The sequence below is a fragment of the Pongo abelii genome, chromosome 6 (assembly GCF_028885655.2).
Source record: "Pongo abelii isolate AG06213 chromosome 6, NHGRI_mPonAbe1-v2.0_pri, whole genome shotgun sequence".
Taxonomy (NCBI): domain Eukaryota; kingdom Metazoa; phylum Chordata; class Mammalia; order Primates; family Hominidae; genus Pongo; species Pongo abelii.
In genome coordinates, this window is record NC_071991.2 from 156358975 (window position 1) to 156375654 (window position 16680).

Consider the following 16680-nt stretch of genomic DNA (forward strand, 5'->3'; position numbering starts at 1 on the left):
TATCTTCATGTGACCATCCCCCAAGTGACTGAGAGTTGATTACACAGCAGGGTTTTCAAAGAAGGCCCTAGTGCTGACTCTTGCCTGTTTGATCAGGAAGGGACAGTAGGCTGCGCATGGTGACTCACACCTGTAATCCCAGCACTTTGGGAGGCCGAGGTGGGTGGATTGCCTGAGGTCAGGAGTTGGAGATCAGCCTGGTCAACATGGTGAAACCCCGTCTCTACTAAAAATACAAAAATTAGCCAGGCGTGGTGGTGGGTGCCTGTAATCCCAGCTACTCGGGAGGCTGAGGCAGGAGAATGGCTTGAACATGGGAGGTGGATGTTGCAATGAACTGAGATTGCGCCATTGCACTCCAGCCTGGGCAAGAAGAGCAAAACTCCATCTCAAATTAAAAAAAAAAAAAGGGGGATAGATTTTAAAACAGTTTTGTGAAAGTTTACAAAAAAATTTACATCTCACATTGAGATGAACCACAAGAAAATGAATTTTAATCATTACGGCTTTATTTCTCCTCAGGAGAGGTTTTTTTAAAGAGCCCGTAGCAGTTGAGGAATGGAGGGCCACTTCTCCACTCACCAGGGTTGTTCATCTCATGGTAAGATGTTCTCCAATGTTACAATAGTGTTACATTTCACAAAACAAGCACAAAATAAATACACAATAATTAAAATCATGCAAGAAAATAAGAGCATGCAACATCAGTACACCTCCAGCCAACTGCGTTAGAAGTTCCAGTCCACATTCTGGCAGTTTCCAAACAGACAAAGGAAGAAAGAACCCCGGAGGACTCACAAATAGTGCTCTATAGACTGAGGCGGTATTTTCACAAAACACTAGTCCCGACGCTCGCCTCTCTTTTAAGTAGCCACACCCAAAGTTTCCCTCGTAGATGCTCTTAGGGCAGTGGAGCCAGGGGAGAAAGCAGAGAACGGTGGATTGTGGTCAATGAGCGCACCAGGAGCACCATAGACAGTGAGAGGCAGAGCCAAAGGATCCCAGAGCTCGCGGGACGCCCCTTAATCCAGCGCCAAAGGATCCCAGAGCTCGCGGGACGCCCCTTAATCCCGCGTCGGGCACGCCGTGGCTCTGCAAAGATCCTTTGCCTCTGATGGCAACAGCACATTCCATGTACAAAGTGCCCTTTTAACAGAAGATCAATACATTCTCTCTGGGTTTTTTTTTTTTATGTGACATTATTCAAATTTCAATTTAATGTGACAACACACACAGTTCTAAAGAGGCCTAATCCTTTGTAGTCAATTCACTGATACTATTCTCTCTACCCTAAAATAGAAAACAAATTCACTTCCATCAGGCATTATGGAAGGCTTTACAACAAACATTACCATGGCTAAAAGCAAACAATTCTACTGTATAGAAATTCTGTGGAAAGATTAAATACTTAATGAAATAACTTTCTAAATTGAAATTGTAATGGGTAAAGTCACAGACTTTAGCCTGGAAGACTGATCAAAGGCTAAGGTAAATAAGAGAAATGTAAGAATTCTTTCAAGAAGTTAAAATCGGTCAAGAAAGCTTCATTGAAATAAACAGTGCAATTATATACAATTACATACAACAAAGAGTACAATCACATCCTCCCAGTATGAAATATAAGTGATCAATCATATCTTAATTGTAGATAACTTTAAATAAAATGCACCGGTGCACAAATATTTACTTCATTTCTGTGCAAAGCTCAAGGAAATGCACAGTTCTCAGAACGTGGAAGGTGCTGGAGGAAGCCAAGGGTGTGCATCTCGTGTACTATGAAGCGTAGTCTGACCATGGCAAGGCAAGACTACAGGGGATTGAGAGGCCGATAACTGAGGTCCAGGATGTGTGTCGACAAGTGAGTTAAACGCTTCTTTGCCTTCTTGTCTATCTCCCTGGTAAACACTGACAAAGGGAGAAAAGACACAGGAAGACGATTTATGTACAAATGCACTTGGGTGGATGAATATTTACTGTGGAGGAGGAATTATGCAATGAACAACTTGGGGAGGAAAGAAACTTCTGCAACGGGCGGCAGCAGTCTTTCTTCCAACAAAAGCGGCTGTGGACACGATGAAATAAAGACTGAGTGCCTAGTCAACAAGTGTATGAGCACTCTAAAATCATCAAACAAGATGACATGACTAAGGACCACACCACTATCCTCACTAGCAGGGTTTAAGGTAGGATGAGGGGAGAGCACACTATGCCTCACAAGACTGAATTAGTAAGATCTTCCTTTTCTATGGTTACAGTTATTACCTATAAAACAACATCTTACATTTTTTTTCTACGAATGAACAATTCTGATACAAACAAAAGTATATGCTTCTAGGCACAGAGCGTCTTGTATCTGGCAGTACGTCATTCCCAGACATGGCTTCCTTTTGTTCTGCGAGAAACATCCCAGGCACTTGGAGGCCAGCTCGCTTGTGCAGCAGCACCGTTCAGCCATCTGATGCCCGAGGGATCGCCAAGGCCCAGCAGCTCATGCACGGCCCTGCGACAGCCAGGATGAATCTGGATTTTGTAATCAGAGCTGCTTCATTTTATTCCCATTCCAAATAGAGACAATTTCCATCCTTACAACTAAGTTTTAATACTTAGTGATTTTCTAGAGAGTTAACTTCTTCTCCTAACCACTATTCATCTTCTTTTCCTATGTACTGCACAAATCCAGCTAAATGTGTAAATAGAAATGTATGCACTCCCAGAGCAAACATTCTCCACTGCCACTCTCCTGCACTCTCTCTGTGCAGGAGAACAGGAGAACACACAAGAAGAAGAGAACAGGTGATGCAGAGTGCTGCACAAAGCAGTGGTTACAAGCAAGAGCAGCTGCTAGGAAATACGCACCCACAGGTGTTACCACTGTGTTACCTACCGGAAGGTTCCTTGCTGAATCCAAGTACAAGATCAGCAATGCAGAAGAAAGACCATCGTTGGCTTGGTCTTTGTCAGCTTTGATGTCTGTTAGCACCTAAAAGGAAAGGAAAAAGCCCTTAGCAGCCATGTTTCCACAGGATTAGATACTATTTCTATCTGATTGTATCATGTTGATTACACTAAAAATAAGAAAGGTGAGAAACCACCCAATCCATGCAATAGAGACAGAACTAAAACAATAAATGCCTTTTAAATAACAAGACTACTATTCCATATATAAGTCAATTAAATGAAGCACTCAGGTGATTTCTGGCTCTACAAATCCCTGCACTTTAACAAGCTCAAAACTGAAGATCTGATAAAACAGGTATGAAGGACCTATACATTTCATTTTAAAAACTCCATTATCTTAAATTTATCCCTGATGCTACTGTAGTGACTTATTACACAATAATGAAAATTACTGCTATAATTGTTAAAAAATCAAGTAGCAACACAACTGAGAGACCAATCTCAGTTATCAGGAGTAGCTGGTTAGGTAGTTTTCAAGAGCACATGCTTCACAACACCTTATCGAGGTTTGACGCATTTGGCATTAACGTGAGCCACTCCAGTCTCAAGTGTAGCTTCCCCTTGGGAACCTCGTCCAGAGTGAACCACTGAAGAGAAAAAATGTTTACGTTCAGCAAAAGTTCTTCTGAATCAAAAATCCAAATTAAACCCAGTCTCTACAAATGTTCCATGCTGCTCACTAACCGCGAGGCATCAACAGTTCTCAGTAACGCGAAGGCTGAGCCTCACCATATCCAGCCCTACGCTCTGTGGATGCCAGTGACCTCACGTTTGGAGGCGATGGCAGCAACAGGGGTGAGCGACCATTCTAAGTGCTTTACACACACCAACCCTGTGACCCCGACAGAAACCCTAAGCAAGTACTAGTATCATTCCTACTTTACACATAAGAATTCAAATGTTTTCTAGTACTACCTAGAGACAGTAAAGTCTTCTATGAATAGACTTCTTTTTTTTGAGATAGGGGTCTTGCTATGTTGCCCAGGCTGGGCTCAAGCAATCCTCCTGCCTCAGCCTCCCCAGCAGCTGGGACCACAGGCGCAGGCAAGCATGCTCCACCAAATGGCCTTTAATGGAATGTACAGGACAAGAGATAATACAACATTGATTCCAAATACTGAATTTCAGTATCAAACGATTTAATCTGTTTGTTCTAATTCATCACTCTATACTAATAAAATAGTATACAGTTGTATCAGCTTAAAAGTCACAGAATAATTAATCAAAGATGCCCTTCAAACACTATATGATAGAAGCCAAGGGCAGGACTGTCCATCCAGTGCCTGGCACACCCAGGAAAACGAGATGTCCCAGCCAGTGAATGCTGAACACTCAAGGGAGGGAAACGTGTGATTATGAAAGCAGCAGAATTCAACACTTTTGTTTAATTTTGCTTCATTTATCTAAATCTTACCCTTCTTTTAGAAGCCACCACAAATGTTTCCTTTTTGATACTTTTTATTCTGATAGCAATAAAATGGTAGAAGTCGAGTCTCCTTGCCATGAGTTCCCATTGTCTCTACAGGCATCTCTCACGTGAGACACCTCACTGGCCGCACTGTGCCTTCTCCACCATTCCCTCCAACCACCTGAAAATCTCCATCACTAGGGGGTGTCTCGCACAGCCCTGTCCTTACTCTTGCAGGGGATCGCATATTTGTCTGCAATGACGTCAGTTTATGCTTTATATCCGTAAGGATTCCCAGCATATGGTAGGGACTCAACACGCACCTGAATGGACTCTTAAATTTATTTCTTTTCATTTGCTATTTCTAAAAGGCCTAAATTCTTAGTATATGTGAAGTAAATGTTGTTCATGCCATACTAATTAGGATTCCTGCACTGTGTGATGGTGAAGGGGTGGTTCGTGGCTCCTCCGGCACAGGGCAGGGACTCAGTCAACAACTGTAAATAGACCCACGCTCCAGGGAAACTTACTTCATCTAAAAGGCGCTCCTTTTCAACTTCAATGAGGTCAATCATAAGACTATAAAAATAACAATACGACAACTTTAGAACATAGAAACACATTTCTTACCGAAACAACTTTAAAACATAGAAAACACATTTCTTCCTGAAACAACCTTAAGCATTTGTCTATGAACAAGCACTCCAGAAATGCAACAAAACGCTAATAATTTATCAAGGAACAGACTATTCTTCCACAAGCTTCCTCCAGCTCATCCCCAGGGTCAGGAGAGTAAGGAAGAATGAGGTGGAGTTTCTGTGAGCTCAGAATACTGAGTTTGGCCCAGCTGAGGTTAGAGCTGTAAAACAAAAACAAAAACAACTCATCTTCCCTACAATGTTATATGCATCAAAGAATGTTTAAAAGCATCTGAACCATCTTATTTTATACGTCCTCTTGGAACATCTTATTTTATACGTTCACTCACAACTCCAGTAGGGTTGTGCGTTGCTGTGGATTCCTCACTCGCACAGTGAACGCTAACCTCACCTTCCCCCACCCTTGCTCCCAGGCTCCAGACCCATGCTGCATCCAGCCCGATGGACGCCCTTACTCAGTGCATCTGAGAGGAGGCCCATTCCAGTTCCCCTAAACCTCCCGTACTTCCAAGATTGGCACCACCCCCAGATGCAGATACAACTAGATGGGATGATTATACTCCCACTTCTTCTTGTAGCCTCTTCTGCCCCCTACAATCTATGTCTACACCACCTTCTCTCTGTCCTGGTCTATGACACACTCTCCTATTTGGTCTGCCAGTCTCTAAGCTCAGCCACCAACAATCCAATCCACACAGCGATTTTCCTAGAATGAGCACCTGATCTATCCCTGTCTGGCTTAGAATCTCTCAATTGTTCCTAGGAGTCCTAGGAAGTCTCATGAACTCTGAAGTCAGGCCACAACATGCCATTCTTGATGAGAGATGAACCTCTCCAACGTATTCTATCCCTACATCTTTTTTACCACAATTAATTCAGTCAAATAACTTAATTAGGTTAAATTAATTAGAAATAATTGATATTAACAAATGGTCAAACAATAACCATTTTAAAAGTTTATTTTTAAAGCTATACTAGTTGTTCAATTGAAGTGAACAAATCAGTATTTATTTTCCCAATGTGAATTACTATATCCTGACAAAAATTAACCCAGCAACTCAAAAACCTTAAAAAACCCATTTTTGCCATCTGGAATAGAACTGTCCACTAGAACTCAGTATGGGGGCAGGTTCTGCATGTAGCTTTAAGCCTTGTAAACAAAGAGAGTGCCACTCAGATAGAGTTTTTAATTTATTTAACTTTAATTAACTTAAGGCTAGTGGCTGCTGTAATAGACAGCACAGATCTAGAAGACTCACTTCTCTTAAATGTGAAACTTTTAGGAATAAAAATGTTTTAAGAAATCCAAGGTGAAACAATTGTTATATCTAAGAACCATTTAATGAAAATATATAGCAAGTATACAAATGTATTTTAAAACATATTTTTGATTATTAAAAAAAAAGACTGACCCCATGCCCTCCTCCAATAACCACAAAGGGTTTTATTTACCTTCCTAAAAAGTCATCCTTGTCTGGGTCTTCATCGAAGAGCTCAATCTCTAATTCTTGTCCAGGATGTTCATACACTAAAGCCTAAAACATCAATGATTAGTAGTTAAGTGCTTTTTTACTAATATAGTCATACACTGAGTATGATGATATGATGATTGTAGTAAATAAGATCAGGTACTTTTCTCTGGTGGTAAATCCTTTTTATTTATTTATTTATTTATTTTTGGAGATGGAGTCTCGCTCTGTCTCCCAGGTTGGAGTGCAGTGGCGCAATCTTGGCTCACTGCAACCTCCGCCTCCTGGGTTCAAGTGATTCTCCTGCCTCAGCCTCCTGAGTAGCTGGGATTACAGGCATGCGCCACCACGCCCGGCTAATTTTTGTATTTTTAGTAGAGATGGGGTTTCACCATGTTGGCCAGGCTGGTCTCAAACTCCTGATCTTAAATGATCCACCCACCTCGGCCTCCCAAAGCGTTGGGATTACCGGTGTGAGCCACCGCACCCAGCCGGTAAATTCTTTCAGAACACTTATTTTTTTATTGTCAAGTCACACACACCTCTTGATGACGGGAGGTCACTGAAACACCTGCCACATAGTAACAGTCTACCGTGCCTGTTTCTAGGGATCCTGGATTGCGTCTCAATAGATCAAGTTCAATCACTCCAAAACAAGGTCATGGTACGTCACCCACAAGCTTGGTGCAAGGCATGAGACAGACCAAAGATCCAGGACACATCCCTCTAGTCCTGAAGTGGCTCCACTCAGATGCTATCTTGGAATAACCACAAGTTATCTGCTTAGCACCACTCAGGGTAAGAAACTGGCAAGAGACCAGACTGACAAAGGAGTGGGGCAGAGGAGATTGGTGGAGTATAAACCATACGACTGTCCTGAAGGGCAATTCTACAGATACGTCAGTCCTTTCAAACTGGTGGAGTATAAACCGTACGACTGTTCTGAAGGACAATTCTACAGATATGTCAGTCCTTTAAAAACTGGTGGAGTATAAATCACACGACTACCCTGAAGGGTAATTCTACAAAGATATTTCAGTCCTTTAAAAATGTGTAACTTTTGATCCAGCAATTTCACTTTAAAGAGCTTTATCTGGGGAAAACTTGGCTGAGTGAAGAAAGAGACACTCACATTCTACTTGTACAGCACTGTTTGTAATGCTGACCTGAATAGCCTAGGCCTCTCTGGGTAAACAGATGAAGGCGTCTATTCGATGGAATGGTTATTAAAAATCATGCAGATCTCTATTCATTGACATGTGAAGATGTCCTAATTTAAAAAAAAGCTTGCAAGGCGGTATATAACTAACCTCATTTTTGTGTTTACTGCATTAATAACCACACGTAACATTTTATACTTAGAAAGACAAGCTACTCACATTATGAAAAATATTTTGCTGATCATTTAGTATGATAGCATTATGTAATTAAGGTTTAAAACATTACTTGTTGGCATGACAAGAATGTTGTGTAGTAAGGAGAGAAGGTACGACACTTTTTAAAGATGGGAAATTAAACAAGGAACATTTAAATGATGGCCTAAATTAGCCACACTCCCACGTGACTGTGCTGGAATGAGAGCTCGGCCATCCCGCTCAGGGCTCAGCCCACCACCCCAGCAACACAGCAGACATGACACCCCACCTCATAGACTTCATTCCACTTTGGACTGAGGTTCTCCTTGATGACTCTGCTTTGGAAGATTTGGTTGCCAACTCTAATGATTCCATAGGGGTCTGACTTTCCCTTGACAAGTCCCTTAAGGTAAGTGTCTTTCCCCTGAAGATCCTGAGCTTCAATAAAATGTATCCTTAGAACACCCTGAAAAGAAGAACAAACTGAAGTTTAGACCCTTGGCTGGCTTGTTTAACTAGCATGGAAGATAGCTACGCGCCTGACCTCATCTTGAGAATTGGGAGTGCTGAGGGAATAAAGACCCTCTTCTGGTGCCCAGTACATCCCAGCAGCGGGGAAATGCAAGTGTGTACAGGAGAAGCAGGTGCTGAGAAAAACAAGAGCAGGGCAAGGCAGCAGTGCCTGGGTGAGGCTGGCTCAGAGGAGAACAGATGGGCTTCTGGAGGGACAACCCCTCCACAGAGACACAAGGACAGACAGCCCCACGCAGCCCCAGAGCGCGCTCCTGGCAGAGGGACGCTGAGTGCAGAGGACCCAGCACAGTACCATGCTTATCTCAAGGAGGCTGGTGACACAGGCCACCAAGCTGTACTAGATCCTGCTGCTACAGTGTGTAATAACATGAGAGGTTGTATGAGACCTGTCATTAAGCATTAGACATGTAGTAACTATGCTGTTCCATTTTCAGAATAATTCTATGAAATATTGTCATTAAACTTATTTTAGAGAGGAGAAAACTGCAACTTTGAAATATGTATTATTCATAGACTTTAAACATAGTCTTGGCCAGGCGTGGTGCCTCATGCCTGTAATCCCAGCACTTTGGAAGACCGAGGTGGGTAGATCACTTGAGGCCAGGAGTTCAAGACCAGCCTGGCCAACATGGCAAAACCCCATCTCTACTAAAATTACAAAAAATTTAGCCAGGCATGGTGGCGCATGTCTGTAGTCCCAGTTACTCAGGAGGCTGGGGTGTGAGAATCACTTGAACCCAGGAGGCAGAGCTTGTAATGAGCTGAGATGGCGCCACTGCACTCCAGCCTGAGTGACAGAGCGAGACCCTGTCTCAAAATAAATAAATAAACGAACAAAAAAACCAAATATAGTCCTTTCCCGAAAATATTGTTTTATTGATAAAATAAAAAAAAATTCACTCTTATTTCTTCCAAGGCAAACAAAGATGCTCAAGTCACCTTTTGGTAGGAAGCATTCTGCCCCCACACATCCTTTTTTAAAATTACAGAGTGATGGCCAGGTGCAGTGACTCACGCCTGTAATACCAGCACTTTGGGAGGCCGAGGCGGGTGGATCATGAGGTCAGGAGATCGAGACCATCTTGGCTAACACAGTGAAACCTCATCTCTACTAAAAAACAAAAATTAGCCGGGTGTGGTGGTGGCTGAGGTGGAAGAATGGTGTGAATTTGGGAGGCGGAGCTTGCAGTGAGCCGAGATTGTGCTACTGCACTCCAGCCTGGGCGACAGAGCAAGACTCCATCTCAAAAAAAAAAAAAAAGAAAAAGAAAAAAAAGAAAAAAAATTACAGAGTGATATTCCTCATTCAATCAGCACAGGAATGCATGTCCCCCAACAGAAGAACACACTTCGAAAACTTGAAGCAGCTCTTGTTTATATTTTCACATGTCTAAAGTTGAGATAATCTGGCCACATCTATTGACAGCACTGGCTGGTAAGCCCATAGCTAAGGGCAGCCAGATCCAGGCTCAGGTGCTCACCTGTACGCAGAGCATAAGAGGCTTAGGTGCAGAGGAGCACGAGGATTTCTACATGTAAAGGGATTCCTGCATTTCCAGAGGTGAGAGTCAGAAGTTAAAGAAAAAAGACATTCTTTTCTAATATACAGCATCTCATTAAAGCTGTTGAATGCCAACGATATAACCAATTTGAGCACCAAATTAACTGGCATATTGTTACTCTTAAAAAATATAAGGATACCTCTGCATGTCTGTTAAATTTGTGCACCATTATTTAGATCTAATTAAACCAGAAAAAGGAAAAAGGCATCAGGAGAAAGCGATCTACTTCTACTTCAGCGAACAAAAATAAAAACAATATATCCACTGAAACAGGACCAACTTACCACGCCCTGTTTCAGTAAAAATAACGTGGTGTGCACTGCTTACTACAGACACCACCACGGTGGTAACGCTCACTGGCTTCTGGAGTCCAAAGTCCAGACAGACTAAACAGACATGGGATCCAACACTTGAGTGACTGAAAAGCTCCTTAGCCCATGAGAGATCCTTCACTCCACCCACCCCTCCCATAGTCAGCAGAAGGATTCTCACGTTCTTGACTACTTTGCAGTTACTTATTTAGTTTGCTCAAATGAAGGTGACATCAGTATCTGCAACCAGCTCTGTGTGCTGGGTACTGTCCCATTTTACAGATGACAAAACTGTGGCCCAGCCACACCAAATAATATGCCCGTAAAAGCAAAGCTACAGCTAAACTCAAGAGCTGCGACGAAAATCTAGTTTTGTTCTTTCCATTTTATCCAGGTCATCTGTTGTATAAGTGCTTCTTCTACCAGGTTACTCATTAAATGGCTTCAGAGGCAACGGAATTCTAACATCTGAGAGAAAACATACAAATTATTACATGAAGCTCTCATCATGACTGCCAGGAAAACTGGTGCCTGTTGCTGAGGGCTGTCCATTTTAATAAAAACAAATGCAGTATGTGCTTTCTGAGGTAACTAAGATGTCTGTGCCACGTACCTCTGCAGATTTAAATCCCTATCGGCCCCTCTGAGGAACACAGCTATGGGGTGAGAATCATCCTGCTGACTCCATGACAAGCTTTAGGGTCAGCGCACATCAGTCAAGTCTCTTAAGGAAAGTGACGGACAACCAATAGTCAATGCATCAAGACCTGTGTGGCAAGCTGGCTGCTGGGGAGAGACAAACAGTCACAGCACCCAATGCCACACCCACAGGCAGGCAGGTCTCCAAGATCTGTTTTTAAATGTGAATGGATGTCGGGACATGCTTACCTTTGGTACAGGAAACCGCAACTGAGCTATTTGAACTTCACTGACAAGTGGAACGGTGATTCGATTGGGAAGCACCAGATAGTTTGATATTATATCCAAAATGATAGTATCTGATAAACCACTGTTAGTTGGGAGACAAAAAGAGGAAATGGACTCTCAGACATGTGAATGCTTCTCTCACCTTTGACAACAGACTTATCACGAATATGATGTAATGTCCCATTTATTTACAGAGTAGGAGTTATCTCATTCCTCCAGTGCAATATTTACAACCCGCATTTCAATTCTTTAGCTATGATACCACTATGGTGACTATGATACAGAATTTATTTATAGAATACAAGGAAAAATTCTAGTTATTGCACAAGTAATGTGGTTTTTGCAATTAAAATGGCAAAAACTGCAAATACTTTTGCACCAACCTAATACACTTCATAATTTCCTAAATAACATTTAATGTATTCCTACTTCATCATAGATTTTATACTTATTTACTAAAATACACCTCATTGACTTTTTTAACATAAAATATTTCAAACATACATATAAGTACAGAGAATAACATTCATTGGCCCATTCATGTTTATATACACATCCCATTTCTCCGTTGTTGTACACCAGTCCCCACTGAAGGAGAACTTACTTTGTTCTCTCTTATCCATTATCCAACACTTTGAGTATTGGACACATTAATAATTTTTGAAATACTATACATCACTGCACAGCAAACTAAGTAAAGTGAATAAAATTGCTTAGGCTAAAGGAAAAAATATACTTGATTTTTTAATGAAGCAGAGTTTTGCTCTTGTTGCCCAGGATGGAGTACAACAGCATGATCTCAGCTCACTGCAACCTCCGACTCCTGGGTTTAAGCAATTCTCCTGCCTCAGCCTCCGAAGTAGCTGGGATTACAGGCACGCACCACCACGCCTGGCTAATATTGTATTTTTAGTAGAGACAGGGTTCACCATGTTGGCGAGGCTGGTCTCGAACTCTTGACCTCAGTTAACCCACCTACCTTGGCCTCCGAAAGTGCTGGGATTACAGGCGTAAGCCACCACGCCTGGTCAAAGATGTACTTTTAATACATCTTTTTTGGCTGGGCATGGTGCCTCACGCCTGTAATCCCTATACTTTGGGGAGGCTAACGTGGGAGGATTGCTTGAGCCCAGGAGCTAGAGACTAGCCTGGGCAACATAGAGCGAGACCCCTCATCTCTATTTAAACAAACAAACATATATATGTCCTATTTTTTAGGGTAAACGTGAGAATTAAATAATGCGTATGTGGCAGCACTTTTAAACACATTTATAAACCTAAGTTTCATTGCTATATAACACCTTTACCTGAACTGTGAAGTTGCGAAAGTACTTTGCTTCTCACCAGTAATGTTTTAGATGCTAAAATTATTAACATACATAATTACAAACAAAAATATCCAATGAGACCGTGATAATCATCAGCATTCAACAAATAATGTCCAAGCACCCACTGCAAGACAGTATCCACGTGTGATGACCCAGCACCTCAAGGACTTTTCAGTTTAATATGGGAAAAAATTTTTTAAAATCCCCAAAAGAAAAATCATATGTAACACTACTCTACTTATGAACAGATCAGTTATTCAGACAGTTAATACTTCCACAGAGATTCGGAGGGCTTCAGCCAGCAGACACTGGCTGTGTGTTCACCACGCAGAGGCAGGACCCACCCACCTTTCTCACACACAGACTCCTGGCCTCGGAGGCCACAGCAGCTCTGACGGAGCTCCCTGGCGGGGCTCTCCTCGCTGCGCCTCCTCACCCCACTATGCCCCGCATGTCCCCGAACTGTGGATGTGGATGCTGCTCCCCTAGGTCTCCACAGAAGCATCTCTCGAAGTGGTTACTTTCTTGGGAGTCACTATTTCCCTGTGTGTCCTTTGGAACCACGACTGCTCATCACCCGTATTTTGTTTCCACCATAATCTTCACCCTTCTTACACCTTCAACACTCAGCTTAGAGCCGCTTATCAAAACACAATGGATATTTAATAGGGATAGCCCAAAGTTATGGTGTAGTGAAGGAATTCAGGCATTATTCTTACTCTATAATGTCTGGGGTTTCTTTTTGTAATCAATTAATATAGCATGTGGATGCTCATTTTATAAAGCTTGGGACAAGATTTCATTATGTTAAGTTCATGGTTATTTATTTATTATTATTTTTTAATTAATTTATTTTTTTTGAGACAGAGTCTCATTCTGTTGCCCAGGCTGGAGTGCAATCGCATGATCCTGGCTCATTGCAACCTCCACCTCCCAAGTAGCTGGGATTACAGGCGTGTGCCCACCCCCAACTAATTTTTGTATTTTTAGTAGAAATGGGATTTCACTATGTTGCCTAGGCTGGTCTCAAACTCCCGACCTCAGGCAATCCACCCGCCTCAGCCTCCCAAAGTGCTGGGATTACAGGTGTGAGTCACCGCGTTCAGCCTCATAGTTATTTAATATTCACTTCTATAACCTAAGGGTTGCTATAGCTGTGATTTATCTGATAGAAAGACTGAGTGAGAACTAGTAGCCCCAATTTTATGTACATATCTATTAAATTTCAGTACATAACATTTATGTAAACATAATTATATAAAATCTACATAATTGTGTATAAATTATATATACCTATATATATAAACTTAGAAGAGATATTTTTACATTTACCTTTTATACAACAGCCTGTTTTTTGAATGGTGTTTGTGTATTTATCTGTTAGATAAGTATATATTTTTAATGACATAATTATACATATATGATTATATATATATATATATATGATTATATATATATATATATTTTTTTTTTTTTTTTTTTTTTTTTTTTTCTGAGACGGAGTCTCACTGTCGCCCAGGCTGGAGCGCAGGGGCGCGATCTTTGCTCAGTGCAAGCTCCGCCTCCTGGGTTCACGCCATTCTCCTGCCTCAGCCTCCCGAGTAGCTGGGACTACAGGCGCCTGCCACCACGCCCGGCTAATTTTTTTGTATTTTCAGTAGAGACAGGGTTTCACTGTGTTAGCCAGGATGGTCTCCATCTCCTGACATCATGATCCACCTGCCTCGGCCTCCCAAAGTGCTGGGATTACAGGTGTGAGCCACTGCGCCTGGCCTTATGATTATATTTTTGTATTACGTATATAAAATCTACATATAAAACAAGAGAAGCTGGGTGCAGTGGTACAAGTCTATAGTTCAGCTACTTGGGAGGCTGAGGCAGGAAGATCCCTTGAGCCCAGGGGGTTGACACCAGCCTGAGAAACATAGTGAGATCTATCTCTGAAAACAAAATGAAAAATAAAAATAAAATAGCTAGAAATGACTACTGTATAAAAAGAGCCTACATATAAATTATTAAATAGAATGGAGCTATACATGTATATTTATCTCTGTATTTACCGTGTATGTGTGAATGACTTTTAAATAAAATGAATCAGGGGATCAACTTCCCCAAACTGTAGGCTTGCCGGGGCAGAACACATTCTCTGACTCTGCCCTTTCAGGTGGCCAGTATTAATACAACGTTATTTACAGAGTAGATGCTCATAATGCTGTTTTATTTCAGTCCTCCTATGATACTGAAGGGAGGCAAAATCAAATACTTTTTTCTACACTGATGTGTGTGGATGTTTGTTCCATTTGGCTAAACAGTATCTCCTCCCCCTATTTCTAGAGAAAGTTTTTGCTTTGGGGGATGCCCCCATTCACTGGAATTTCCATTTCTTTGCCTTCTGTAGGGGTGTGTGTGAGACTGAAACCTGATCATCGGAGTCGCAGGAATCTGACCAAGGGTGGCCCTTGCACACACAAGTCGGGCGGGGACCTAGCGGGAAAGGCGACTAAGTCCGCAGACTAAATGCTTGTAGCTGCAGGCACAGCAAGAGCCTGCCTGAAAACAAGCCCACGAAGGACACGCTCACCCTGCATGGGTGGGGAGCTAGCAAGAGAGCTCTTATGTTGCCCAACACCAGCTCCATCTGAAACCCCTCAGAGGACACGCCAGCTTTCCAGCTGCTGAGCAGGAAACAAGCACAGCTGTGTCCCATGCACAAGCGGCTGTGGCTAGCTCAGAGCAGGCAGTGGGCACCCATTGTTGGAAGAGTGAATAAACTGCTTTTTGAAAATATTATTTACTGGCCGGATGCAGTGTCTCATGCCTGTAATCCCAGCACTTTGGGAGGCCAAGGCAGGTGGATCACCTGAGGTCAGGAGTTCAAGACCAGCCTGGCCAACATGGCGAAACCCCATCTCTATTAAAAAAATACAAAAATTATCCAGGTGTGGCAGCGCACGCCTGTAATCCCAGCTACTTGGGAGGCTGAGGCAGGGAGAATTGCTTGAACCTGGGAGGTGGTGCTTGCAGTGAGCTGAGATTGCACCACTGCACTCCAGCCTGGGCAACAGAGTGAGATTCCATCTCAAAAAAAAAAAAAAAAGAAACTTACTTATTTACCTACTTAAGACCACTTGAGTCAGGTTTGTTGCTTGCAACCAGAATCTTACGAACTCTTTAACCAATCTTTTAAAGTTGTGCTTTCTTTCCGCAGATCTTTTAAAGATCACAGCATTTTTCTGTATCCAGTAAACCACAGCACCTAAAAAGGACTTTTATTATGACTGTGCTTCAGATAATTAAAGTCCTAATTTTTCCCTAATAATGAAACAAAACTCTTTAGAAAGGCCATTTCAGAGGCATAAACAAATATATGAGAATAAAAAAATAGTCTGAAACCAAGTTTCATAATTTTCTAAACTATTTTAGGAAAAACAAATCACACTAGAAAATATCCACTAGAAACATATAACTTTAACCCACAGGTGATATGTTTTAACTTTCAAATAAAACGGTAAAGCCAGCAAAAGCATTTAGAGGCTGTAATTTCGAAACTTCCTATTTGGAGGTGACCAACAGGTCTGCCACCCACAGCCCCATGCACTGTTTCAGGTAATGGCACCATGGCAACTAGAATGACTCCTTGTCTCTGAGCAGGGATGCACCCTCTAGGGCCTCAGATGCTCGTTATGGAACATTTTTCTCCTGTTTTAGACACTAGATCGCTACGGAATAATGAAGGGACTCCCAGTGAAATGATACGGAACTTCAAGTTCCTCATCTCTCACACTCAAGAGTCCTGGCGAAGTCCACACTGTCCCCAACCCATTTCAAAAAGGAATGGAATAAAGGTTAAAAAAAAAAAAAAGGCGGAAAGGGTGGGGTAGCCATAGGCTGGAGAGACCTTGGAAAGCATTTCCTTTTAAAGTTTCCTTTATTGTTTCCGAGAAGATTAAAAAAAAAAATTTGCAAACTGGTTTACAAAATATTAAAAGGCCTCTACTTTTCCAACACGCCAAGGCCAGGAGGATACCGTGTGGTGAACAAACGCAAATGAAGACCGAGTGCTCAGCTGGCACTCCGGAGCCCTCCCACCCTGGCCCATCGCCTCCCAGCAGCTCCCGGCGGGCAGAACAAAGCCCCTGTACCCTCTGCTTGTTTCTCACGACAGCCTG

General features: G+C 42.2%; 1 protein-coding gene across 6 annotated transcripts in view; it reads right to left on the bottom strand.

The window, feature by feature from the left end:
- Positions 1-16680, bottom strand: part of ESYT2 (extended synaptotagmin 2) — a 96534-nt gene that overhangs the window by 25804 nt on the left and 54050 nt on the right. For all 6 annotated transcript variants that reach the window (XM_009243484.4, XM_002818741.6, XM_063726252.1 and 3 more), the window contains exons 8-13: positions 11145-11265; positions 8139-8315; positions 6478-6560; positions 4897-4945; positions 3456-3545; positions 2885-2980 (exon numbers count right to left, since the gene is read on the bottom strand). In XM_009243484.4, coding sequence (XP_009241759.3) covers positions 2885-2980; positions 3456-3545; positions 4897-4945; positions 6478-6560; positions 8139-8315; positions 11145-11265 — 616 coding nt within the window. The remainder of the gene's footprint in view (positions 1-2884; positions 2981-3455; positions 3546-4896; positions 4946-6477; positions 6561-8138; positions 8316-11144; positions 11266-16680) is intronic.